General features: G+C 44.5%; 2 protein-coding genes across 2 annotated transcripts in view; one reads left to right on the top strand and one right to left on the bottom strand.

The window, feature by feature from the left end:
- Positions 1-3,164: 3,164 nt before the first annotated feature.
- Positions 3,165-8,418, top strand: LOC131110131 (transcriptional activator protein Pur-alpha-like). Its single transcript, XM_058062874.1, has one exon. It carries the CDS (start codon positions 3,299-3,301, stop codon positions 4,142-4,144), a length of 846 nt encoding a protein of 281 aa, XP_057918857.1. The 5' UTR covers positions 3,165-3,298; the 3' UTR covers positions 4,145-8,418.
- A 2,563-nt stretch (positions 8,419-10,981) lies between these two features.
- Positions 10,982-26,447, bottom strand: part of psd2 (pleckstrin and Sec7 domain containing 2) — a 40,942-nt gene continuing 25,476 nt past the window's right edge. Inside the window, exons 4-16 of the mRNA XM_058062856.1 lie at positions 25,352-26,077; positions 16,473-16,670; positions 16,310-16,390; positions 15,914-16,026; positions 15,040-15,098; positions 13,648-13,737; positions 13,512-13,555; positions 13,242-13,432; positions 13,047-13,117; positions 12,496-12,653; positions 12,276-12,420; positions 12,025-12,168; positions 10,982-11,915 (exon numbers count right to left, since the gene is read on the bottom strand). Coding sequence (XP_057918839.1) covers positions 11,685-11,915; positions 12,025-12,168; positions 12,276-12,420; positions 12,496-12,653; positions 13,047-13,117; positions 13,242-13,432; positions 13,512-13,555; positions 13,648-13,737; positions 15,040-15,098; positions 15,914-16,026; positions 16,310-16,390; positions 16,473-16,670; positions 25,352-26,077 — 2,251 coding nt within the window. The 3' untranslated portion in view covers positions 10,982-11,684. The remainder of the gene's footprint in view (positions 11,916-12,024; positions 12,169-12,275; positions 12,421-12,495; positions 12,654-13,046; positions 13,118-13,241; positions 13,433-13,511; positions 13,556-13,647; positions 13,738-15,039; positions 15,099-15,913; positions 16,027-16,309; positions 16,391-16,472; positions 16,671-25,351; positions 26,078-26,447) is intronic.

Here is a 26,447-nt window from a genome sequence, read left to right as displayed (position 1 = left end):
CTAGAGACACTCTTCCATTTGCATACTTTTTGTCTGCCCGCCTCGTTGGTGCTGGTTTGGGGTCAAGTTACTCTTCCATGACGAAACAACAAGTTTTAATTCGGCGTCCTGCACGCCTCCGTCTGCATGTGGATCCATCGATCGCGACAGTAGCCTTTTACCCTTCGGTAGAGGTCAGAAAGCCTCCCGTTGTCCACTCTAAAACAGATATATTTGTGTCCTACGGGGGACGTGATGGAGACGTTTCCGCTGAGGTCGTTTCATCAGCTTTGACAAACATAACTGCCTCCTTCATCCGGGTCACCATCATCGACAGGGTCAGGTTGGAGCATGGTGTCTGTCCATGGCGCTGAAAGGGCTTGACAGGTTTAGGGCTCTGCACCAACACACCAATCTCGCATGGAAGGCCGGAGCAACGTCACTGGGATGTTTTTTGTCATGTATTCATTTAAGCTCCAGTTATTAAAGTCTATAAAGTCTATCGTTAACTGAGAGGACATTACTAGGATTGCTGCTCCAATTCCAGGAAACAGTGAACCACCCCACTCCTTCCCCTCTTTATACTTTAGAACTCATTCACTGATCTTATTCAAGCCAAAGGTGTACAGTCGCTCTTCACAAACTCACCATTCAGCAAAATCTTTGGTTTTCCACTGACAACACATCCCATTCACCGTAAGTCCATAACGATAAACAGATCAAATGTACAGCACACACCAGCCCACAACTTTTACATATTCATGTCTTTATGTTTCACAATATCATATCTTTTCGCCATACGTTGAGATTTCACACATTCTTCGTCAATCCTTGCATGCGCCGTAGTTGCTATGAGACACAAAACTGAAACATAAATAACTTCTAAACCGTGACCCCTCGTCGATCTGTTCACAGATCGTCTTACATTATTATTCACTAGTGGTGAGTACCTGTACTTTTTAAAATTGAAATGGGTTTACTGAGTGTGTGAGGCATATTAAGGAGAGAAGAGGGTCACTTTTATTGCAAATGTTGATCCGAAATTGGATGAAAAGGCATTTTGGGGGGGGCACGTTTTGCAGGTTGCAAAACTTCTATCACTCGCACAAAGACAGGAAGTCCCACACACAGCAGACATGGTTGTACAGCGAGATAATCTAAGCTAAGCGGAGCTAATCGGATCAGCATTTTAAAACAAGGATAGATATTGGTCGATCAATCAGAGCAACCATAATATTTATTTATTTTTTAAGGGTGTTTCGTCATGATTTTATCCTGCTGATACCAATCCCAATAATCCCTGAGTGAAATCAACCGATACCGACCGATCACATACATGCGGTGTAAATGTTTAAAGCTTTTTTTAGGGGTCACCTAGGTTTTTTTTTCTTGTGAGAACTACTTTTACAAAATAAATGGCCAAGAGCTACTCGTTTTTCACAGCCAAATAAAACCAATGAGCTTGTTTTACCAGAACACAAACAATAACACTGGTATCCACGACTCAAGTTGTGTGTTTCACATTTCTGGTCTTGTCACATTATTCACTGAAAACCCCAAACTGAAACCTCACCACACCCTGCCAACTGCTGCACCAATCCAAAGTCAGACATTTTTGATGCAAAACTTATATCAGTACTAAGTATATCAGCCAATCATCTACTTACTGGGTTTTGTGGGCAGCAGTCTCAGTCGGGAAGACCAAGTCACTACCCGAGTCCTGCTGGTATTGCACAACAGACTCCTGCTGGGTTTGTAAAGGACTGCATGGTATGTGTACCACAAACAACAATGTTTCATCTAAAGATGCTCTATGGAAATATCTACCTTCAAATGATGGTAATACTTAGTACTTGTTCAGTCTATTACTAGTAGGTTTCATTTTGAATGATTAAAATGGACATAAAACAGCTGTACCAAAATTGCTGCTATGTTCTTCAAGCCTTTGTTTGTTTGTGTTCACAGTCTTTATGGATTTGGATGAAACATTCAAGAAATCGAGTATGGGAAGACTGGATCCAGACATGTTTTAAAAGATTCTGTAATATTGTGAGATAGGACCATTTTTTTAGCATTTCTGCATATAACTCCACGAAAAATGGTTGGAACATGGTTCTAACTAATGGTTCTAATCATTTTAAGACTTAAGATCTCCTGTTTCTTGTTGGGAACTTGTCCTAAGAACTTGTTCTAAGTTTCCAACAGGTTCTATAAAATATGAAAGACTGATCCAAAAAGGTGTTAGATTATTATTTTTGGTGTGAATCACAATATGGGGAGAACAATTTGGCTTGACGGAGGTCTGCCCTCTCCGGGTGCTTCTCTAAGTCTTTCATATTGTCCAGTATTTGCCACTTTTAACAACAACAACTGCAATCAAGCATTTGTGATAACTTGCAAGGAGTCTCTTACAGCACTGTGGACACATTTTTTCAACCGAAGTTTGGTTCAGTTTGACGTCACAAACAAAGATTTTTTGACGGACAACAGAATTCATGGCTCCATTTGTCACAGCAAGACTTCCAGGTCCTGAAGCAGCAAAACATCCCTAGACCATCACACTACCACCACCATATTTTACTATTCCTGGGAAGATTCACCACTGTTCCATGTCTTTACCATTTAACTAATAGATTAATTAACCAATTAATTAAAAACCATGCAGATTTGAATTTTTTAAAACAACTAATAAAGTAATACCACTACAGTATTATTAATTAACACTTTCCTGACAGTGTCAATCAAAGTAAAACATTATGATCGTTGAAACATTTAGACAACCCAGCGTGTAAATACAAATAGATTATGTTTACATTGATAAAGCAACCCTATAAAGGCCATTAATAATCTCCCATTGAGAAACAGTGACACACAAGTCCAATCACATCACGACATTCAATACTCCCACTCAGCCGTTCATTGAGAAATCTCGACACGACACGCACACTCAAACGCACAACGGCGCTGTCCGTGGTGCTGATCCACTCAACCCTTGCGGGTCGGGCAATGTGCCATGTCCATCAAGGCGTTCATGTCAATCAACGTATGTATTTATCTACGCTGCATCGGACGAGTCACGTGGTTCGTTCAGCGATAACTCCCGCAAGCTGTTGCAAAAACGTTGCTAAACCCTCGATGGTCTTGAACGCAGCCCCGCTCCAAGAGAACTACAGCACTGAACTCCGCGTTTCTCTTTTTCCCACCCTCCTCTTCCGCTCACTTCTCGCGATAAAGCGACGAGGCGCTTTGACAGGCAGTCGAGGTTGCAGCAGGCAGCGGGAGAGACGGTGGAAGGAAGGTAAAGCAGGGAGGCAGCATCATGGCGGACAGAGACAGTGGCAGTGACCACGGAGGGCCCACCGCAGGCCCCGGCTCGCTGCCCCCGGGTGCGATGGGAGCCATGTCCAGGCTGCAGCACGACACCGAGGAGCTCGCCTCCAAGCGGGTCGACATCCAGAACAAACGCTTCTACCTTGACGTCAAGCAGAACGTGAAAGGACGCTTCCTAAAGATAGCCGAGGTCGGCGCTGGGGGGAACAAGAGCCGCCTGACGCTCTCCATGTCGGTGGCCGTGGAGTTCCGCGATTATCTCGGGGACTTTATCGAACATTACGCCCAGCTGGGCCCGAGCAACCCCGACATGGTGCAGGATGAGCCCCGGCGGGCGCTCAAGAGTGAGTTTTTGGTGCGGGAGAATCGCAAATATTACATGGATCTGAAGGAGAACCAGAGGGGGCGGTTCCTAAGGATCCGGCAGACCGTTAACCGGGGGCCCGGCCTGGGAAGCTCGCAAGGCCAGACCATCGCTCTGCCGGCGCAGGGTCTCATCGAGTTCCGCGACGCTCTGGCCAAACTCATCGACGACTACGGCGTGGACGAGGAACCCGCCGAGCTCCCGGAGGGCACCTCGCTCACTGTGGACAACAAGCGCTTCTTCTTCGACGTGGGCTCCAACAAGTACGGCGTGTTTATGCGGGTCAGCGAGGTGAAGCCCACGTACCGGAACTCCATCACGGTTCCGTGCAAAGTGTGGTCCAAATTCGGCAACACCTTCTGCAAATACGCGGACGAGATGAGGAAGATCCAGGAGAGGAGTCGAGAGAAACGGGCCTCAGAACTGCTACCTGAGGGCCCCCACGGCGGGGATGACGGCGACGATGACTGACTTTTTTTTTCTTCTTCCTTTTCCTTTTTTTTTGGGACCGGAACCAAAACAGACCGCATCTTAATGTCAAGAGAGAAGATCTCCAAGGGAATCGCACCCTCACACATACACACAAGGCACCGCAGACATGGCAGCACCTCGGCTGCCTCCTCGCTCATTTGACTGGATGTCACCCACTTATCCACCATGTCACAGTAAGCTGCTATCAAGGACTTGAACTGTAACATTTCTACTTGATTTCAGTGACGATGCTCTAGCAGAAGATTTTGCACATGTCCAAGCTATTTGAAACCTTCTCAAAGTCAAGAACCGACACCGGCACCGACACCGGCACCGGCACCGGCGCTCCATTAGACATGACAAGTCTGCTCATAGAAGATTTGGCATCGGCACAAAAAGAAAGCAAAAATTGCAGACGAAATAAGAAAGCGCTCTACAGGTGAATAGTCAACGCATGCTTGCAATTTGACCTAAAAAGTCCTAAGATGCAGATCACACGCACCTCCAACCAATGGGATAAGTCTATCTCCATCTCCATAGAAAAAGTGCTAACTTAGATGTACTAATTATGATTTTGTGAATCAGCTGTAAAAAGATCCTTATTAAGATACCCACGTTTTCTGTGGGGGGAATTTATGTTCTTTTCTTTTTTCCTTGAGGGAGGGTGGCAATGCGAAAAGGTTCACTTTGGGGAGTGCAAAGGCGTGAGATGAAATGAAATGATATATATAGCTATATATATATATATATATATTAAAAAAAAGACACGCCTGCTCAGTGCAGGCATCCTCTCTGACGTCATTACAACTCGTGCCTTATACACGCCACTCGTTTACGTGTCCTCACGTGGATGGTCTGTCTATCATTTACGAGTGCTGTTATGTCGGCAGAAATATACTCCACACTGACCGGGGCTGCACACCCTGGTGGGTGTGGGTGTGGGTGTGGGTGCCAGGCAGCGACACACCCAAGAGTAAGCCGGACGCTGCTGGGAGTCAGGCTGAGGCCTGGCGTGATGGTGGAAGGCGTTCTTGACATGGTAAAACAATCGCGGTGACGAAGATGGAAACCCGTAGAGTCTCGGTGAAACGATTTGTCAGAAGGCGGGGGCGTCTCCGTGCCCTTTGGATATCAGAGCAGGGCCAAGGCAGTGTATCTCTTTATGGTGCTATCGCCCCAACATTGCTCCTTTTGCTCACCGTACGTCACATATGCGTTATAGTCCGCCTCACCGCGTTGTGTTCAACATCGTGTTGGGTTTCTCCCTCCCAGGCAGAGGTGGAGATGCTCACCACATGTTAGTGTGCAATATTCCATGCCGTTGTGTCACACGTACGGACTACCACAAGGAGCAAACAGTACGTAGGTATGTGGTTTAGAGATATTTTAAAAGCATGATTATGTGCTTAACAATGTGAAGTCTTTTTTTTTCCCTCATAGCTCAAAAGTATTTTGGATCAGTGTGTGGAGTTTGATTCATCCCACACATCGGGGTCTCACACACACACACACACACACACACATACAGCGTCCCCCCTGCGGAGGCCTCATGTTGCTTTTGGAGAGTTTGGGAGGCCTCTACAGTACTTTCAATGAGGCTCACTATCATTAGAATCCAGGAGAAGGCTTGGGGAACTCTCCTGAGAACAGGACCAAAAAAAAAGGGATTTGTCCTTTTAAACTACAAAAGTCAATTTCATTTTGCAGAAAAGGTTGAAGGTTTTTGTGTCGGAGTGCTGGTGAAACGCCCGATGAAGTGTGGCAAGTCACTGCAAGGACTCAGCACCACCAACCTTGCACCACCATCATTGGTAAAAGACACACTTGGCCGTTTATTTTGTACACTTCCCCCGTTATTTATTTCACAAAATGTATGTGTCAGGAAATTGTACTTCACAACTGTGTCTATGTAAGTTCTATAGAGTTTGAACAAAATGCAACTTATTACAGTGGAACCCCTTTATGTCAACAACCTGTTTAAGTCGACCAAATAACTCATCAAGTCCCGGTCTACCCAGAATGCCCGCTTAAGTTGACTTTGACACACACAGTTGAGCTTTCTAGTTGAGTTTGTAGGACTGGTAACGACCGTTATCGATTACGTCTTTTTGCAAAAGCAGACTTCAAATCAACAAAAACCTCCGCTAACATCAACTCTCCGACTGGCAGAATCTTTCATGCCGCTTTCCCTTCATTACCTGGCAACAAAACTACCAGAGGTTCCAAATCCTTTATTATCTCCAATCCTTTAGTTTCTGGCCAAACTCAAGTCGATGTTGAAGTAAAGGATATTTGGGTTATGTTGACAGCTGCTTGTGTCAAAGTGTTTTGTTGTGTACTGTATTGTGTTTTGTTGCCGACCTCTGCATAGATCTAGCGTGGACCTGCACTCGTTTGAGTCCCCTAATTCTGGGATGTAAATGGAAAATGCTATTTTGTCCTCGGTTTTGGTTTATCACCCAGCGGTAGCCATCATGTTCCTTTTGTTTGTGTCGTGGAGGATGTACGTCTTAGGGCATTGAATCTACCACGACTGGGCTGTTCAGGTAGTAGAAGATGTTTGGCCTACCAGTTCATGCTTAAAGACTAGATAGGACTGCTTTAGCGCCAGTTGAAGACATGGACAGAGAGGTGAAACATCTTCTAAGATGGTTGGGCAAACTTTTTGTCCAGGGGCCAGATTATGTATTTGATGCATGCCAACTGTTTCACCTTTGGAATTCCAACAGTCTACTAGGAATAATTTATCCGTAGGAATGTCATACATCCTGTCCCCTTTTTTCAGGAGCATTTTAAACATCAGACCCCATCAAATAACGAAGTAGAATTACTATAAAACACCGACACCGACATCCCTCACAACAACAACACTCTGACTACTTCAAAGTCACTACTAAGCGACTACTTCAACACAAAGCTGCCCAGCGGATGCCTGTCTATAAGTCATGCAGTGGAAAAATACGTGGCGATTCAAGTAAAGAACGCAAATATTGTTCCGATATCGGATCCGATCGGCCTGCCAAATTATCGGTCATCCTTAATTCTGAGCTGTCCTATCAAGTCTTTGAGTGTGAACCGATCCCTGACAGTCCAGGTGTGATGGATTCAATGACCCCCAATGACCTGGATGAATGAGGACGTCCACAGGCCAAATGTATGTCATTTAAGAAGACAAAGTTTATGTTTTATGTATCAAAGGCCCACCGAGTGCTGGTCTCAGCACACTTGGCAGCAGGCGTGATGTCAAACAGCAACCTTGAAAAGTGGGCGGCGGCCTCTCCTCTCTACCAAACTAGGCAACAAACAGAACTTCTGGTTTCACTGGCGACATCTCTCATTGGTCAAGTATGAGTTCCCGGTTAAGCACGCAGCCAATAGCAGCCTCTGGTCACATGACTCATCCCAAATCACCCACAGAGGAGCTCATTGAGCTCATCTTGTGTTTGCACTCACACCAACACGTCGTTGGCCGGCTCTATAGGCTGTGTATCCTTTTAAAGACGTCCCGAAGGGATGCAACAAAGGTTTGGGATGGAGGCAAATGCACAATGAACATATCCCGTGTTTGGTTTAAGCCCTTTACCATCCCATGTGAGATAATATGTTGTACCTTTCAAAAATATTTTATCTGTGGCGTATGTGTGCGTGTGTGTGTGTGCGTGTGTATATATAGCAAATATATATATATGGTTTGTTATATACAATGCTCCTCCTTTCAGAAAAAATATAATGTAAACAGGAAAAACATACTGCGTTTTTCTTTTGCTTTGTATATTTATACTGACAGAAAGCATTGAATAAAAACCGATACATACTTGCACTTTAGATATATTAAGAAAACTACAAATCTGCATATTATTTTTGATAGGGATCTAATTCAAAGATTATGAATTACAAGCTTTGTGACTATTGCTGGACAAAGATGTATTGAGTTCTACTTATTGAAGTATATTTTGTTTGTGTGTCAGAAAGTTTACTGGAGTAAATTGCATGATAAAGTAGTGCTATACACCGATATTGTTCTTCTTTTTTTTTTTGAAGTTGGTAAAAAAAAAATGTCTGAAAACTGTGATAACAACCCTCTTGTTTGTTCAAGCGCTCCTTGCCCTTTGGGGAACATTTCCTGTTGAAATATGGCCTTTCCTGACCACAAGACGATGGTGCTTACTTTGACTTGGACATCATCCTATACATCTCAACGTCATCATAACTCGTGTCCTTACACTCCATTCACCACCTTATTAAATTTCTGTTGATGGCAAAAAAGAAGAAAAGGTGTGCTGTTTTTGTACGGTGCTGTTTGGTTTTAATGTTAGGGGGAGTCTTGTTGTCTGAAAAATAATGAATCATGCAATAAAAGCTCATTCCATGTTTTCCTGTACCTGCAAGCCTGCCTCAGCACCACATGGATGTTATTAGATTTGCATCGGGCCATGCTCTTTTGGAAGAGGAGTTTATTTGAACCAATGTTCTACATCGGGGAGGACATTTTTCCTCCAAAGGACGCATATTGAAAAATGAAAATGTGTGTGCATACCATATATAAAGCAATATGCATATACATATATATACACACACCAGACCCATTGATTTAATGAGTGTTTAGGTCAATTACGATACTTGTATTCTTCTAAAAAGCCTTTAATATAGAGTACAAATAAATATGTACATCAGTGAGGCCGTCTCCAACATATTCATAAATCACAACTACAATCCTCTCTATAAAAGCTTCTTCTTTTATGAAGCACAGACTAAATATTCGGTAAATATGTCCTTTACAATGTATGAACACCCCCCCCCCCCCCCCACACAAAAAAAAGAAAAAAGTTCAAATATACAAACAAAATGACAGATCTAATGCTGACATCAAAGTGCCGAAGTTGTCTCTTTTTTTTCCAATAAAACAAAATAACCTAATTTTGTCACAGTCCTATTTAACAGCACAGGCCTACCCTAGAATATTGGGAACATCAATGGGAGCACAGCCACCGTGACTATGTATCCTAATATGATACAGGGTTCTCCTTTTGGGATCCAAATCATCTTTAAAGGTGTCAAATCATGGATATATGACATCTCAGACAGTTGAGTGACGGTCTCTAAGCTCTACAGTTGTGTCGTGTAAGACCCAGAACCAGGAAACGAGGCGTAAGGTGCTGACAAACAACGGTACCGTCGCCACGCCAATGTCCTCCCAACAAGAGGAAAAATTCTTTCATTCATTTTCTACCGCTTATCCTCACGAGGGTCGCGGGGGTGCTGGAGCCTATCCCAGCTGTCTTGGGGCGAGAGGCGGGGTACACCATGGACTGGTGGCCAGCCAATCACAGGGCACATATAGACAAACAACCATTCACACTCACATTCATACCTATGGACAATTTGGAATGGCCAATTAACCTAGCATGTTTTTGGAATGTGGGAGGAAACCCACGCATGCACGGGGAGAACATGCAAACTCCACACAGAGATGGCCGAGAGTGGAATTAAACTTGGGTCTCCTAGCTGTGAGGCCTGCACGCTAACCACTCGTCCACTGTGCAGCCAGAGGAAAAATATATTTAGTTAAATATCTGCTAGATGAGGCTTACTGAGAAAAGCCAAACATCCTCTTCTTGGAAAACAAGTCTTTCGTAACGCTCGCTGTGATCCACGTGGAGGATGTTTTGATGGATATTCCGCGGGTGGAGTTGTTTTTCTGCTGCGTCCCACTCTTCGGACACTTTTATTAGCGTTGGTGCACCAAACTGGAGCAGTCCTGCTGCTACTCTCGCCCAAAGATGCCAGCAAAGAAGATAAGACTTAAGAAGGAAAATCAGGGACATTTATTTATTCTGATGTTATTGACGTTCCTCTAAACGTATCCGGCCATTTATGCCGTTTCCAGGAATGTCTCTGACCTCGGATCAGTGAATGTTTCCTTGCGGTTTTTACCATTCCGTAAACATATGGTGCATTCTGAGACTGGACAGGGCCTTTATGCTGGATACACCACAACAACAGATTGACCACAGTCGGCTGGGGTAGGCTCCAGCTACCCCGTGACCCCCAAATACAATAAGTGGTAGAAAATAGATTCAAGTGTAGACTTTCAGCTTTCATTTACCAGGAGTGGATTATGATGATGAATAAATTAATACTTTCTTTGGTGGATAAAAAACATAAAAAAACACTTCATGGCATCAACAGATGTCAAAATTCTGGAGAAGTTGGCAGATCTTTGTCAAAATGAAGACCTTCTTGAAGGTGCAAACCAGTGGTAACGTTCAAGTACAAGAAAGTCTTTAAAAAAAGTGATGGAAATTTGATTCCTCACTGAAGTGAATCAGGTACTCAAGTCACTCCAAATACCCGCCAGTGTACCCGTCATGTACTCCATTCACAACTTGTTGCACATAATGCGTATTTCTGCACTGTGAGACGAGTGAGTTAAGTGAATCGGGTACCCGAACGAGTTCCACAGAGGAGACATAGAGGTGACACCAGGCGCCACAGCAAATTGCATTGGCACCAACTGGCACCAACTGGCATCACTCTGGACTCTTAGCATCAACATGTCACATGTCACATGTCATCCGGTAGCAGGAGTGAGGGGTGAACGAGTACTAAAGTACTAAAGACGAGTACTCATGAATACAAACAGTAAAAAATAAAAATAAAAATCTCTAAAAAGTCTACACTGAAATCCCATCTTGATTGTTTTATATGAAATTCATCATGGGGGTGTATTAAGGATTAAATGTTTCCAACCACATAACGTCAAACCCGACCCTTACCAGTGCCCCCCCATCAAATGGAGTGGGGCGGTCAGTCCCCCCCCCCCCCCCCCCCCCTCCATCAAAACCTCAACCAAGAGATGAGCCCTGATTGAAGTCCTTTTTTCCAATCAAGTTCTTCTTCCTGACGTGTGCTCACTAGCTGGTGTCAAGGTGCCGCGAGTAAGGCACTCAACCCCCCCACGAGTTCCTGTTCCGCCAGAACGTCCCTCTCTGATGGTTGCAAAAACAGCACGAGCCAATACAGGTTATATATTTGTTAAGAATTAAATAAATAAATAAATATGCTCTACGAAGGACGAAGGGAGAAGTTCTTGTGGAGATCCTGTAACGGGTTTTCGTGGCGTCACCTTCGCTTAATCATCACACTCCACCAAAACTGTAGGTCCAAAAGGTGAGTGTGAAAACAAAGCAAAACCAAAAAAGGCCAAAATGCTACAGTAGTACCATTTCCTCCATTTGTGTTCTAAACAAATGCAATAGAATCTTCTCATCCGAAGTAAACAACTAAAGACGACAGTATCACTTCCATAAAATAATACTGACGATGTTATAAATAGTCACAGTTCCGATCCTTTTAAATGTGCAATAGTACTGAGGTTGAAGAGGGGAGGGTGGGGGGGGGGGGGGGGGGGGTCTTCTTCATCTATTGCTTAAGGAAACTTATCACCAGGGTTGATAAATTCTAGGAATGGTTCCGACTGGAACCCGATGACACTGGATTTTGGTTGGAGAGCTGCGGTCTCTGTGACCCCCCCCCCCCCTCAGCTCATCTGTCCCGGGGCAGTGCATCCAGCGCCCCTCCCGTTCGAGCCACTGTGAGCTTGGCTGATGGACGGCGAGGACTGTGTCTTGCGAAGGTGGCAATCGCGGCCTGCCAGGGTTCCCTCCATCATCAGGCCGCCCACCACGCTGGCCTCGATCTTCTCCAGATCATCCGTCTCAGTGCGGATTTTGGCCTGCAGGAGGCTGATGTACGTCTCGTAGCGAGTCTTCTGCTCATCGGGGGTCGAGAAAGGTAGAAGAAGTTAAGCCACTGGGTTGAATATTGATTGACGTGTCTATAAGTCAATAACGCCATAAATCACGACTTCTGTTCCATACCTCATATGTGAGGTAGTGCTCCTTCAGCCGGTACTCCTCCCACTCGCGGCTTTTGGGGTCGGATGAGGGCGGGTTTTTCCGGTGCTCTTCCAGCTCCAGGCTCATTTGCTTCAGCTTGCTCTCGTGACTCAGCAGCTGCTCCTCCTGGACCAATCAGAGGCCAGGCAGACAAAACAGCCAATCAGATGGGCGTGCACACAAATAGAATATTTAATCATATAAAGTCATTTTCCTTTACAATATGGTCGCACCTGATTAAGTCTTGTGGACGAGGACGGCAAAATGGGACGACAGAATTTCTTCATGGAGCCAATAGCAGCAGGGAAGGCTGGAGCGGAGAAGAGTGCCGCCACAAGATTTATCCGGAAGATCCACGACATCATCTCCTCCTCGCTCCTGAAGAGAAAGACGAATGGCGGTGATCTGAGTGGAGATTCCAAGGAGGTAAATAAGGGGACTCGGGTGACGCACGGGGCCTGGAGCAGGAAAACTCTCCAGTCTGAGGTTTTGAGTTTGAGTACGTTGGCTCTCTTGCTGTAATCGGTGGCACGAGTGGCTAAAGCGTGGTGGATCCGCACGGCGTTCTTCAGATCCACCTCGGAAATGTCGGCATCTGGTTTATATTCATCCTGAATGAGGACATACGTATCTATGTCACGTTCTGTTTTGGGGCCTCATGATACAATACGAATAAAAAGAATAGAAAAGAAAAAGAAGAAAAAGAAAAGAATAGACATTTGAGACAAAAACTGTAGTCAAAGTTTATTGCTACAGAAAGACTGAAAAATAGAATAATAGTGAACGTTTAAAGCTCTATTGTGCTGCAATGCAGCTTTACTCCAGCAGAGGGAGACAAACACACACTACGTGCGCCAAGGATCATTATCTGGCCAACTCTGCCTTGCACACAGACGTCATGCTGTTCAACTCCTGGAGCAGCATCCACCACAGGCCACCACATGTGACAGGCCATGCTACATGTATGTTTCCATAGCAACAAAGCACAACAGCAGGTCGGGTACCTTCTGGAGATATAAGATCATCCCCTTCAGAACCGCGTAGAACTTCTTCCAACCACGGCGACCCCTTGGCGCTAAAAGGAAGATATAAAAAGCTGAGCTTCATCACCTTTTACCATAATAATAACAACATTATTATTATATTACAATATTAGAAAACATTCTAAGATACCAGTGAGTTGGTGTTAGTGCACTCACTCCGTTTGCCATCCATATCAGCGTGGCTTTTGCGAGTCAGTACTCCATGTTTGTAGGTGACGGCGTTGAGGAGGATGGGGATGGCGATGAAAGGGTTATTGCTGTCCGTTACCCTGGCAACACGTTTACTCCCGCCCTCACACTGCTCCTCCACCAGCTCTGACAGGCTCTTCCTTAGCTCTTCTTCTTCACTACACACAGCAGCAACAACAAAACACTTAAGGAATAAGAGACGGACATATTGCAATCAACCATTTACATCTTACTCACACGGCCCACTCAAGCTTCTCATTCTTGATGGAGTTATATAAGACCTGTGCGGGATAGGAAGAACAAGGAGATGAAATAAATGCAAGCATAAAAAACAAGTTTGGAGAATAAAACACTTTCACATCATATCATGTACCTTGAGTAAGTCTTTGGGGAAATCTTTGCCATTGTTGAGACCATCTAGGTTACTAATGAACTGCTGGCAAGACATCTTCTTCCCAATGTTCTGAGAAGAGGGGAAAAACAAGAAACAAAGTGTTTGATTCATTCATTTACATATCCATCACTAAAATAGAAATCCACGTTGGACAAGCCTAAAGTCCATGCAGTAATACAACTGTCCACCAGGTGGCAGTGCAGATCTTTTGGCAAACCATCGCAATTCATGCTTTGTTTTATCATCATCGTCATAGATTACCTAATCAGATGCAGCTCAGCCACTATGATTGACAAACCATAGACTTTTATCGGCAATGTTGCCTAGCAAATGTTATTCACATTTCTACAAAACTGGCATAGTGGTGATTAGGTACACATCACCAGCTCTTTCATTGCAAAATTATGCTATTTTTCTGAGATCATTATTGTGTTAGATGCCATCTGACAGGATGTAACACGCAGCGTTTTATACTAAAAGGAAGTACCTGCAGAGCTGGCTACGGTCTTTTGGTTGTGTTGAGCTAGCAGACAGTTATTTTGAATATGATGTGAGAAATTGAATGTTCTCAACTCCTACTTCAATCCTTGTGTTACATTATTGTGCAGAATAATGTCGTCCAGAGGAGTTGTGCTATAGTTCATGAGGACCAATGATGGCTGGCATTGTGTTGTTATTGGAGTCCACAGCGCCACTGCTGGTAGCAACCTGATAGTGCACTCTATTTTTTATAGATTCTTCACAATTGTTAATGATCAATCCATCAAAAACGACTGTTTTTTCTTCAAACCAACCCTGAATTAAACATTCCATTTTCTGTAATTGTAATTTCCCTGGTCTCCTAATGCTGGTTGAAAAGGAAAAGGAGCACCTGCTAAATGAGGACCAAGTCCAATGCTGGCACAGGAGGAATACTTACCACCTGCAGGGACAGAGAGAGACCGGGAAACCAGATGTGGTGAGCAGGGAAGGGTTTGAAAGGGAAGAAGAGGAACCCAAAAGAGAGAAAGGATGTTAGTTAAAGGAGGGATCGCCTACAACACCAGTGATGAGCACCAGTTGGCTTCATGTGGACACGTTTGATGACTAGCGATGGTGCTATGTGGCTCACACCACCATGCTCCACTTTAAAAGTGAACACATGAGACTATTTGAGGACAGGAGAGACAGAAACAGGTCAAAAAGTAGGCTGGGAAGCGAGAGACTGGAGAGTCGCTGATAGAGTGGGAGAGAGGGAGGATAGCGTGAGCCTCGAAAAGGAAAGAAAAATGCAAAATAAGATGATAATCACGCCATGCTACTGCATATGGAAGGAGATTAGATGAGCAGGAATGCACTAGACAAGGTGCAAGAGAGGACGTAGACACTTACGTGTCCGTGTAGATCTGTGTTGAGCAGCATGAGGGCGCAGGTTAGTGTGTGGGCTCCATCTGCAAAGAGATGGACGCACAAGCTTGAGGTCAACTTCATGTCACATTGCTATGCTAACACATTCGCTTACAGTGCAGTTTGCACAAGTACGTGTTATCGCCGAGTGCCAAGATATATGAATATAATAGCACTGCGGTATATTCACTCGCGACAACATTAGGTACAAATGAGATACATAATTCTTTCATACTTTCGTACACCCTGGACTGGTGGCCAGCCAATCACAGGGCACATATAGACAAACAACCATTCACACTCACATTCATACCTATGGACAATTTGGAGTGGCTAATTAACCTAGCATGTTTTTGGAATGTGGGAGGAAACCGGAGTACCCGGAGAAAACCCACGCATGCACAGGGAGAACATGCAAACTCCACACGGAGGGTGGAATTGAACTCGGGTACTCGGTATAATACTGCATTGTTTTGACTTACACTGTTAGAGCTGTATTCATTGAAGAGTTAGTACTACACTGCTGTAGAACTGCACAATATTTTGTGGATCCCTGTACATTTTTAGGTTTAGCGTTATTTTTTTGTACACAAATAAGCAGTTTTTTCCAACATAACAAATCTGTAAAAATTTATGAATATGTGATAAAACAGGTCAAATGTACAGCATAATCGTATCAGTGTTGAAAAGCTCACAATTTTTTCATGAAGCTTTGAGATATGGCACTTTTTCTGGCGACCCTTGAAAGCACCACGGTTGCTGTAATGGTGAGTACTTATACATTTTATACTTTAAAAGTGTGTCCATGTTATTCCACGCTAACAGTTGGTTTGCCTTCAACAATATCATTTGCTCCAACCTTCGGACGTGATCGTTTGTTGATTGCAGTGGCAGAAGCGTTTGGAGAAGTGCACGAGGACTCGCTCTCTTTCCTGCGTCTCCCCCATCAGTGGGAAGGCTTTTAAGAAGTTCCTGTCACACACAAATGACACGAAGAGGCCAACTGGAGGTGAAATGTCTCCCATTGAGCATGCATTTAGAAAGGTATATAAAATACGATGGTGCCGTGCTGAAAGACGGCATGTTGAAACAGCATCACGTCAGGTACCAGGACGTGATGGACTCCCCAGCTGTCAGCTCCACTGAGCAAAACGCTAATGCCTTGTGAAGGGGGAACGTGACATCCGCACGCATGTGTAGAGCATCTACACTGACACTCCGACTGTACAGCTTCTGTGTGCTGACTCAGCATTACCTTAGGGCGCGATCCAGAGACAAGCCGGAGAAGTCAAAGAAGCTCAGGTACTCCGACGCCACCAACTGACTGAAGTCATTACTGCAGAGGAGCATAAAGCGTGAAGTCATGAATAAATGCATGCTAATGTCACATATGTCGGAGGACGTGCACGCATGCTCACTTCTTGCCCAGGTGTCTGGCCACATCGCAGCGCTTGAAGCCCTCGAGGTGATAAAGGCGTTTGGCGAGCCTTTTGGCAGCTTCACAGTCAGCTCGGCAACCATTGGCCAAAGTGTCTGTACTACCGCGCTCCAAATGCTCCAGACTGCCCAAATCGCACTCGTCTGAGTCAGACAGCACGTCTGTGAGGTTGGCATCGCTGGAGGCGGAAGCACATACACATAAATGGGCAAAAGCACACGCACACACACAAGCAGATGTTCAGGTGAATGAATGGAACACGTCATAGAACCCAAACTTACAACACAATTACCTACAAATATTTTAGCTATCAAATAACGGATGACACTGAACTCATTTTCTATTCCCATGATGTCCCTCTTTGTTGTTGTGGCTTAGAAAATACGGAGATAAGAACAAAATGTGACCTCAACACTATAAAAGTATGCTTGTTTTTTTTTCCCAGGATCCACTCTCTGGACTCAACAAGCCTCCAAGTTGCCCCTGAGCCAAACCTTCATGTGACCTACTAAATTGTCCATCTCATGCTCGCTAGCTGCCTATCTGAGCAATGAATGGATGGAAGAGTGTGACAGGCATGCCCTCCGATCCGTCCGAGGACAGGATGTACAGTACACGACTCGGTCGCCCCCATTAGGAGCTGTTAGGCTGAAAAAGGATGACAACAGTTGAATGTAGACCTTGAGTTGCTAAATTATAACAGACAAATGAATTGAAATGATTTGCTTATGTAAAAAGATGTCAAGGTCATGGCAAAATGTTTCTATAGATTAGTTGGAGTACTTTAAACCATTACTTCTTTGTAAGAACTCTATTAATAGAGTGCCCCATTTTAACGGAATGGGAGTCGCTCTCTTAATGTTCTGAGCTCCTGTTTCAATTCCAGCATTTTACTGACGGCAAATAAATTCACCTGTGTCAGTCTAAATGGCATTTCTTCGTGTCCTTAGGGTGTGCGCGTGCAGTGTGGCATGTCAGCATTCCCGCCAGATGATTCAGAAGATTTTTGCATAATCTGATCAGCCCAATTGCATTACTCTCACAAATTCAATACATTAGCAGCCATTATCATTAGGGATTTGGCAGTTACCATAGATACGCAGGAAGCTATGCGGTGCGTGTTGTGAGGCATTCTGAGGGCTTCCAGTCTCTATTGTGCAGCTTCTCATAAACTGCCATGTGGATACACGCAGATGATTAAGATAGAGGCTACAAATATTTGACATGCTAGCTAGAGTAGCTGACTAAGCCTTACAAGCCCTTTGGTGACCCCTTCCCTGCTAGATTTTCCTGTCTTGGCTGATTCAATAATAGTTTAATTAGTCCCGATGATGCTTCCGACCTTGAACCACTTAGCCCTGCATGGAACACCCTGCTTGGAGTCACCGCCCTCAGCAACACAACCCCCTGCTTCACATCTAAATCCATCAAACATGAGTAGACAAGACATGGCCGCTCAGAATTAAAGTCGGAGATTTCATCAGCTAAAATTCCTTTCATGTGTAGGGTGTCTGGGCTCATCCTTAGGGACAGGGTGGGCAGCTGTTACATCCGGAAGGAGTGAAACCATTAGAACGGTTATGGGTTAAGGCAATGGAGCCAGTTGCGGGGTGGGGGGGTCTGATTAAGATCCTTCCTGTAAAGCAGACAGGGCACTTGTGTTTGCAGAAATACTACATAACCAAAGTAACTTGGGCAGAACTTAGCCAAAGTAGATACTGTAAATGCATTCAGAATAGGAGTGCTAAATAAGCATTATATCATATCATTACAAAGAGTACCCATACTGTTGTGTAGGTGGGTTAGAATGAGCAAATCAAGCGCTCCTTTTCGCTCCTGCCTGTGATGTGCAAACTCACTTGTAAACAAACACTGTTTCAGAGGAAGACATTTTGTGTGCTAGTTGCACCAAATGTGCTCCATCAAATCAGCAAACAATCCCCAATGAGGGATAAAAACATGGAGCTTCAACACGTGCAACCTTATCAGCCATCGCTACAACGCTTGTTCTTCTTGGTGTTGTTGCTGCTGTGTTTGAAAAGTGCAAAAAAGTTCACCATAGATGACCCGAGGACGAAAGTGATCTGTGACTTCATCTTGGAAACTTTGTCATCGTTGAAGATGTTATGGTTTGTACTTTGGAGTCGCTGCTAATGTTTTGTTAATGCTAGTGAAGTCATGATATTCATTCATTTCTACCGCTTATCCTCACGAGGGTCACGGGGGTCATCACAGCTGTCTACCGGTACACCGTGGACTGGTCGCCAGCCAATCCCAGGGCACATATAGACAAACAACCATTCACACTCACATTCATACCTATGGACAATTTGGAGTGGCTAATTAACCTAGCATGTTTTTGGAATGTGGGAGGAAACCAGAGTACCCGGAGAAAACCCACGCATGCACGGGGAGAACATGCAAACTCCACACAGAGATGGCCGAGGGTGGAATCGAACTTGAGTCTTCTAGCTGTGAGGCCTGCGCGCTAATCACTCGTCCGCCATTCAGCTGGTCATGATATTTACTTCATATACTGCACAATAATTCTGCAAAACATAATTCAACTTTGTATTCAATGATCATTTCTTAAAGAAATCTCTTCACCTTATATTCATAGGGTAAAAATGCAATTGTAATGCAATGCATGATGTGAATGATGTGAGAATGCCAATCCAGTATTTAGACTGCATGCAGCGCCAGGTTGTCTTTTAGTGTTCCCATCAGGGACAGAGATACAGTGAGCATGATGGTGCATGCCAGTGACTCACCTGACCTCCTTGACTGTGGAGGAACACCTAAGTTGTGTCTGCCTCTAAGGTGTGATTACATGAGTGGGAGCAAGATTGGGACAGCTGATCCCATTCAGGAATTACGAAATTGTGGCATTTTGCTCTTTAAATGTGAACCAAGAGGCAAAAGAAAAAAACTTTGTGTGTGTGTCAGCAGCTTTTATCTGATGGATATGATATCTACCAAAATAACTGTTGCATTGTGTATTGTATGACTTCAACAAAAAGGATTTTTGTGTGTGAAGTTGGCTCATATTTGATTTTGCAGAGCCGTTGGGAAAGAGAAGTCCAGACTAAAAGGATGGTTTTAGTCACCATCATTATTGTTTACGGCCCTATTCTACGTTCATACGCGAAAACAACACGTATTTTGTTATTAGATTAACTCATTCGGTATTAATCGTTCCATCCTATTTATTCTTGCAACAACGCCGAACTCTTTCCACTTTGCCACGCAGCAAATTGGCTTATTCGACAGTGAAAGCTAAATGAAATGATTGAACTTACAGCAGCTGCAGCAAAAAGTCGAAGTGAGCATCATATTCCTCTTTCCACATGGTCTCAAGTCTGGGAATTCTCTGGTTGAAGGAGCGACGTCCGAGCGACACATCATCCGGCTATCGCTCCTCAAATCTGCATGCGTCCGCTTCGTGGTTCCAACTCCGAATGTTAGTGGAGTCAAGCGGAAGTCCGCTCCAAAAAGAAGCACAACCTCCTAATAATACGTAGCTGAGTTATTCCGACATAGTGGCGGCAGGCGGGGAGTAAATGTGGACTTTTTCCTATATGTTTCCAGCGTGTCTGGAGGCTCCACGGCAGGGAGAGGATGTAGGGGCGGAGCAGACGCTGCAGAGACTTTTCCTGATGGAAGGTCTGATGTTTGTGCGTCTACGTACAATGGTTCCTCCATGTTCCCTAGCCGGCTTCCTTTGGGCCCGCAGCTCCTCCTCTTGAAAGTGTGCAAAGCTTTCTGGATGTTTGCCCCCTTCCATACTGCTTCAATGCGGCAAACTTGACATTTTGGAAGTTATGGATCAGCTCTTGCTATATAGGAGGCGGAAGAATTATCATATCCAGGTATGATCGACTTTTTTTAAATTTCGCTTACCGAATCAGTCCAAAATGGAGCAAACTGTTTGTTTTTGTTTTTTGTATTTCGGAATTCTGACATCCATGAATGCACCTCGCGTGTGATTGGTAGAGAATAAGTTACCGCCCCAAAAAGGTAATTGTATTGGTAACAGCATTACTCCTTCATAAGTATAATTTTTAGCAAAAAGTATTTATTGTGATACTTTTTGAAAAGCGGTCAAATACATAAAATAATTTAGATTCAGGGGCTGCACGGCGGACAAGTGGTTAGTACGCAGACCTCACAGCTAGGAGACTAGGGTTCAATTCCACCACCTGTGTGGAGTTTGCATGTTCTCCCCGTGCATGCGTGGGTTTTCTCCGGGTTCTCCGGTTTCCTCCCACATTCCAAAAACATGCTAGGTTAATTAGCCACTCCAAATTGTCCATAGGTATGAATGTGAGTGTGAATGGTTGTTTGTCTATATGTGCCCTGGGATTGGCTGGCCACCAGTTCAGGGCGTACCCTGCTTCTCGCCTGAAGAGAGCTGGGATAGGCTCCAGCATACCCCCGTGGCCATAATGACGATAAGCGGCATAGAAAATGGATGTGTTCAAGGCCCCCAGAATGCAGGACAACATCCTAACACATCCTCACATGACCCCCTTCCTCTTTCTGTAAATGGAAAGAAAGGAAAAATAAGCTCATGGCAGAGAAGCAGCTGTGAAGCATAACTAACAATAATCATATAGATACATAAATGACATTTGGACTAATATCAACCCGTTTCAAGCCAAGATCTACAACGTCCAGCCAATCTGCTTGTCGGTCTTGCATTCCATCCTTCCATCACCCGTGAACAAGACCCAGAGGTATTTAAGCTACCTCACTTGGGGAAGATTCTCATCCCCGACCCTCATCCTCCACCTTTTTCCAGGCGAAAACCAGGAATTCTGACTTGGAGGAGCTAAAGATCAGGGGCAATTAAGGCAGCAGAACCACATCATCTGCAAAAAGCAGAGACCCCATCCTGAATCCACCAAACCGGATACCCTCAACGCCTTTGGCTACACGTTCCGCCCATAAAAGTAATGATCAGAATGGGTGACAACGGGCAGCCTTGGTGGAGTCAAACCCTCACTGGAAAGGAGTCTGACTTATTGCCGACAATACAAACCAAGCTCTAAAATATGCAGTCCAGTACCCCGTATTCCCAGAGTACTGCTCACTGGATTCTTTGAGGAATACAAAGTCCTTATCCGAGTACACAAAACACATGTGGACTGGTCTGCCATACTTCCATGCACCCTCAAGAACCCTGCTGAGAATGCAGAGTTGGTCCATTTGGTTCCACAACCAGGAAGAAAATCACACATGCTATTCCTGAATCCAAGATTCAACAATCCGGTCAATCCTCCTCTCCAGAACCTTTAATAGACCTGACCAGGACGGCTGTCCCCCTGCTTAAATAGGGGTGGAATTGGACTTATCAGAAGCGCTGACAGGCACAAAAGGAAAGGCTTGGAGTAGAAGAACCTCAATCAACCAAACCTTTTATTGTTACAGTCGGACTCTGAGATGTGTGTGAAACACACAGTGCGGCTATAAATAGACAAGAATAAATCTGTCAGTGCTAAAATGATTCAGCGACAGTGTGTGTGTGTGTGTGTGTGTGTGTGTGCATGTGGGAAGGATGCAGCAGAATTTGTGTGTATTATCGCTTTGTGTGTGCATACAGTATCTATTCCTGTCTGTGGGGTGTGTATATGTGTGTATCACTACCTTAGTGAGAGCCAGGAGGGGATAATCTGCAGGATGGTTTTGCTACGCTATAGACTCACGCTAAAGGTTTTATTCCTTCGTTGACGTCCTGTCATTTGCACATGAGAGACAGAGGATGTGCGATACGCCGTCATTTGATGTCAGTGAACATTCTATACATTTATGTTTGCATATGCACTGTATGCTGTTTCTACACATGACAGCATATGTGAAAGAGATTAGTTCTCAAGGCAGAGCTGCCTTTGTGATATGGAATCAACTGTGCCTGGCTTTTATCTGCTCTGCTTGGGCTTAGATGTGGTGGACTTGAACACAAGGGGGAGGAACAAACTCGCAGCACGGTTCCAGCATGGACGCGCTGAGAAGCCGTGAATGCATGCAAATGTGGCGCCGCAGCTGCTGCACACACGTAGAGAGGTAAAGTGAACCCCGGGTAAAAGATACGCATCTATCTGTGTCACAGCGCGCAAAGTATTTCTATACGTTGTGTGTGTGTGTATGCAGCCTATGTTGTTAAAGTTAGAATTCTGTGACAACAACAAAACAATGCCTCCTGCATCTAGCCATGTACTGTGATAACAAATTGACCTACAAACTAAATCAGACACATACGGTTATTTTGGAGTATAGCAAGCATACACACCTGTCACAAATTCTGCAATTGTGATGTTTACTCACATCTGCCTGACAGATGCTGTGGCTAGTAAAACACTTTAAGAAGAAATACTGGTCTCAGGAGATATTTAAAAATGTAATAATTGTCCAACATGGATAATAACTGAAGAGTATTTGGCAAATGCGTCAAAAGCCTCGTTAAATGGACATCAGTGACTTCTAGTTCATTATAAATAGATACCATCTTTAAAAGAAAACTACCCCACCAGATGTATCCACTCTTGGTTTAATTGGCCAAATGTGTGGCAAGGCAGCTCACACAGAGGGGCAATAATCTCTCAAACACACACACACACATATTGTAAGAGCATGCTGGGTAGAGGGAAGCTGAAGACGATGATGTCATTGCATAAACAATAGCTCTTTCATTTTGGCACGGGTGGTCAGGAAGCTAGCCTGTGCCTAAAGGACAACATCTGGAGATGCGGGGATAGGACCCATGTCCAAAAAGAACTCTCTTCATCTTATAAAAGCTTGCTGAGCTGTGGAAGCACCAGCAGAGCCCGAGAGCAAATCCAGCAGTTAGCAGGGAGGATCATGTCAAAGGTCTGCACATCTATTTGGCATTCCAGTCACTTAGTAACTGTAGAAACGGTGCGGGCGGGAACGAGTGTGTGTCGGCAAACCAAACAGCCGTGCTACCATAGTTCAAGTTACACGGCTCGTCCCATATGGTTCCTGTTACAACCTCCCCCTTCAGTGACACCCATCTGTCTTCTTCAGCCCTCTTTAGTGCTATTACGGTAATTCATCAAAAGTGAGTCATAGGTTGCTGTTACCCACATGTTTGTGGGGCCTCTGCAAATAGATAGGCAGTGTTGAGCAACTGTTACAATACATGCACCGTACCAAATATATCAGCACACACTCTTAGTTCAGTGTGACGGGTCTGCAGAGGTGAAGGACTTGATGAGAATGAAGGATGTGGAAGAGTAGAAATGCAATTAGTAATTCTGCAGGCCGAGTGGTTAGTGCGCAGGCCACACAGCTAGAAGACCCGAGTTCGATTCCACCCTCGGTCATCTCTGTGTGGAGTTTGCATGTTCTCCCCGTGCATGCGTGGGTTTTCTACGGGTACTCCGGTTTCCTCCCACATTCCAAAAACATTCCAAAAACATGCTAGGTTAATTGGCAAATTGTCCATAGGTATGAATGTGAGTGTGAATGGTTGTTTGTCTATATGTGCCCTGGGATTGGCTGGCCACCAGTCCAGGGTGTACCCCGCCTCTCGCCCAAAGACAGCTGGGATAGGCTCTAGCACCCCCGTGACCCTCGTGAGGAAAAAGCGGTAGAAAATGAATGAATGAATGAATTTCTTCAGCAATCTGGTCCATCCACATGCTCCAAAAGGGAGAAGAAGATTCATTTCATTTCATTTCATTTTAACAGCCTTACTTAGTCTATAAAAATTACAAGACTACAAGTATGCATTTTTTAAAGGTACATTCCAGTTAGCTTGTTGTTGTACAGAGTAGGGTGTATAAATACAGCTTGTGTTTTCAGCGGTGAGCATTTGTTCACATTTGAGTCACAACAAACAAGCAGACCCACATCCTTCAGCCCTACACATCAGCCTGCTTCCTGTCACAGGCCTCACGCCACCTCCTGCTTTAGTCAAGGTCATTGCAAATTTCATGTCAGGGTCAACATGAAGCTTCTATGATGTGGTTGCAATCGGACACATAGTGAAATCGACCACTATTAGTATTTAATACGTTATTTAATATGCTTCACTTAGGTTGTTGCACAGCAGTCCAAGCAAGTTGTCATAAAATGTGAGGAAAGGAGCCATTACTGACATGCCAAATGATTGTGTGATTTTTTGTTTCTCTTGCAGGAAAAAATTCAAACGTCCGCCCTCAGTTACTGAAAGACTGTTTTCCATTACTCATACAAGTTGCTTCGATGTAGTTTATTCATGCCACTTATTAACATACACCTGGAACCTCAGTTTTCATACGATTGGAATTTTGATGAAAATTATTACCAAAAATATGTCTCGGTTTTCATACACTCTTGGTTATCGTATGACTAAACATTGCACCAAACAAACTAGTCCTCGACTTGAATAGCAGTAGAATGCCTAAACAAAGCATCCGCTCTATTTCTGTGAAGAACGAACAGTGGTTATTTTAGAATTGGGACACTATAGATAGATCCCAGCCAGGGAATCATTTAATCATCATTTTTATTATTTGCGCAACTTTGTGGCCGTCTCCTTTCTTCCTGCCAAGCGCACGACTCAGCAGAAAGTCTCTGTGCTTATGTTTATTGAGTACGGCTGCAAAATAACACTACATGAGGCCAAATAAAGTTATAAATTGTAGCATACTGATGTGGGGTGACGGAGTCATAACAGAGCGATATGTTGTGTGGTAAAGCATACGTGTGATTGCGTCAGTTGGTGTAAACAAAGTTGTGTTGTCAAATATAACACCAGTGCCTGCGCTTTGATAAGTAAGGTGAGAAACTCAACGGAATTGAAGAAAAACATTGTAGCAATGGTGGCATTCGTGTGAAAACAGAGCTTCTCCTTACCTGACAGAATTGTGCATGGCTTCCTGGGAATCAGTATGGTATCCATTAGGGATGGCCCAGCGTCCGGGTTGACTCAGAACAAACTCTGACCGGCTCCCGGGTATAGTGGTTCTCAGGGGGCTTCCGCTCACTCCGGCCACAGATCCAGTCTTGGGCTCACCACCCGGGGCATCTGGTCCAGCCTCTGCCCCTTCCTGCTCCTGAACAGTTTCCAGCTCGAGCTCCAGAGGCTCCGGGCCTTGCAACAGAGCCCTCTGTTGGATGAGCGGTGTCAGTGGCGCTTCAAAGCTAACACAGCTGTCAGTCTCATCCGTCAGCGACAGCACGTCCAGAGAGTCTATGCTGCTGTAACAGGTCCCGCCTCTCAACAGGGCAGACTCCACGATACGCTCAAACGTGGAGCTGAAGCCATCTTTGTTGTCCACCTGACCTTTGACTTTCTCTTCCTTCAACTCCCTCTCCTCTTCCTCTTCGTCTTCCTCCTGCACCTGCTCAACAATCTGCTCAAACGCTGAGCTGAAACTGTCCTGGTTTCCTCTTCTACCTTCTTCTTTTGGCACATCTTCCTCCTCCTCCTCCTCCTCCTCCACTTCTGTGTCAGCCTGTTCCACAGTGGTTTCAAAGTCAGAGCTAAAAGTGTCTAAGTGTGTCCCGCCCTCGCCTCCTTCATGGTCCTCTTCACCACCTTCATCATCTTCTGGATTGTCGTCCATGCCATTGGTTAATCTGTGTGAGAATTAGGAATAAAAATAGCATGTCATTTAATCATAAGAGAGCTTCATTGTTTGTATCATTCATATATCATTCATATTCATATTCATATTTTACCTCCAAAATAGGCCGCAGGGGCAGCCTACCCATCTGACTATGCGAGGCAGAATACACCCTGGACTGGTATTATTGTTATTATTTATCGTATTTTGACAGTATGTATGTGTGTATTGTTTGTGGAAACCATGAGTATGTTTTTTCCTCAACAAAAAAATCCCAAAAAAGTGTGTCAGTGTGAATGTGCACGTGTGGTCCCATTTAAGGATGCTAAAGCTGATAAAATGCTGATAAACAGCTTATGTGATGCTCTGCCAAAAACAGATTC

The sequence above is a fragment of the Doryrhamphus excisus genome, chromosome 23 (assembly GCF_030265055.1).
Source record: "Doryrhamphus excisus isolate RoL2022-K1 chromosome 23, RoL_Dexc_1.0, whole genome shotgun sequence".
NCBI classification, from domain to species: domain Eukaryota; kingdom Metazoa; phylum Chordata; class Actinopteri; order Syngnathiformes; family Syngnathidae; genus Doryrhamphus; species Doryrhamphus excisus.
The sequence above is the reverse complement of the archived record's forward strand: the minus strand, read 5'-3'. Positions and strand labels throughout refer to the sequence as shown.

What these genes read in the sequence shown, in the direction of transcription:
- LOC131110131 (XM_058062874.1), top strand. Translation starts at nt 3,299, where the DNA reads ATGGCGGACAGAGACAGTGGCAGTGACCACGGAGGGCCCACCGCAGGC.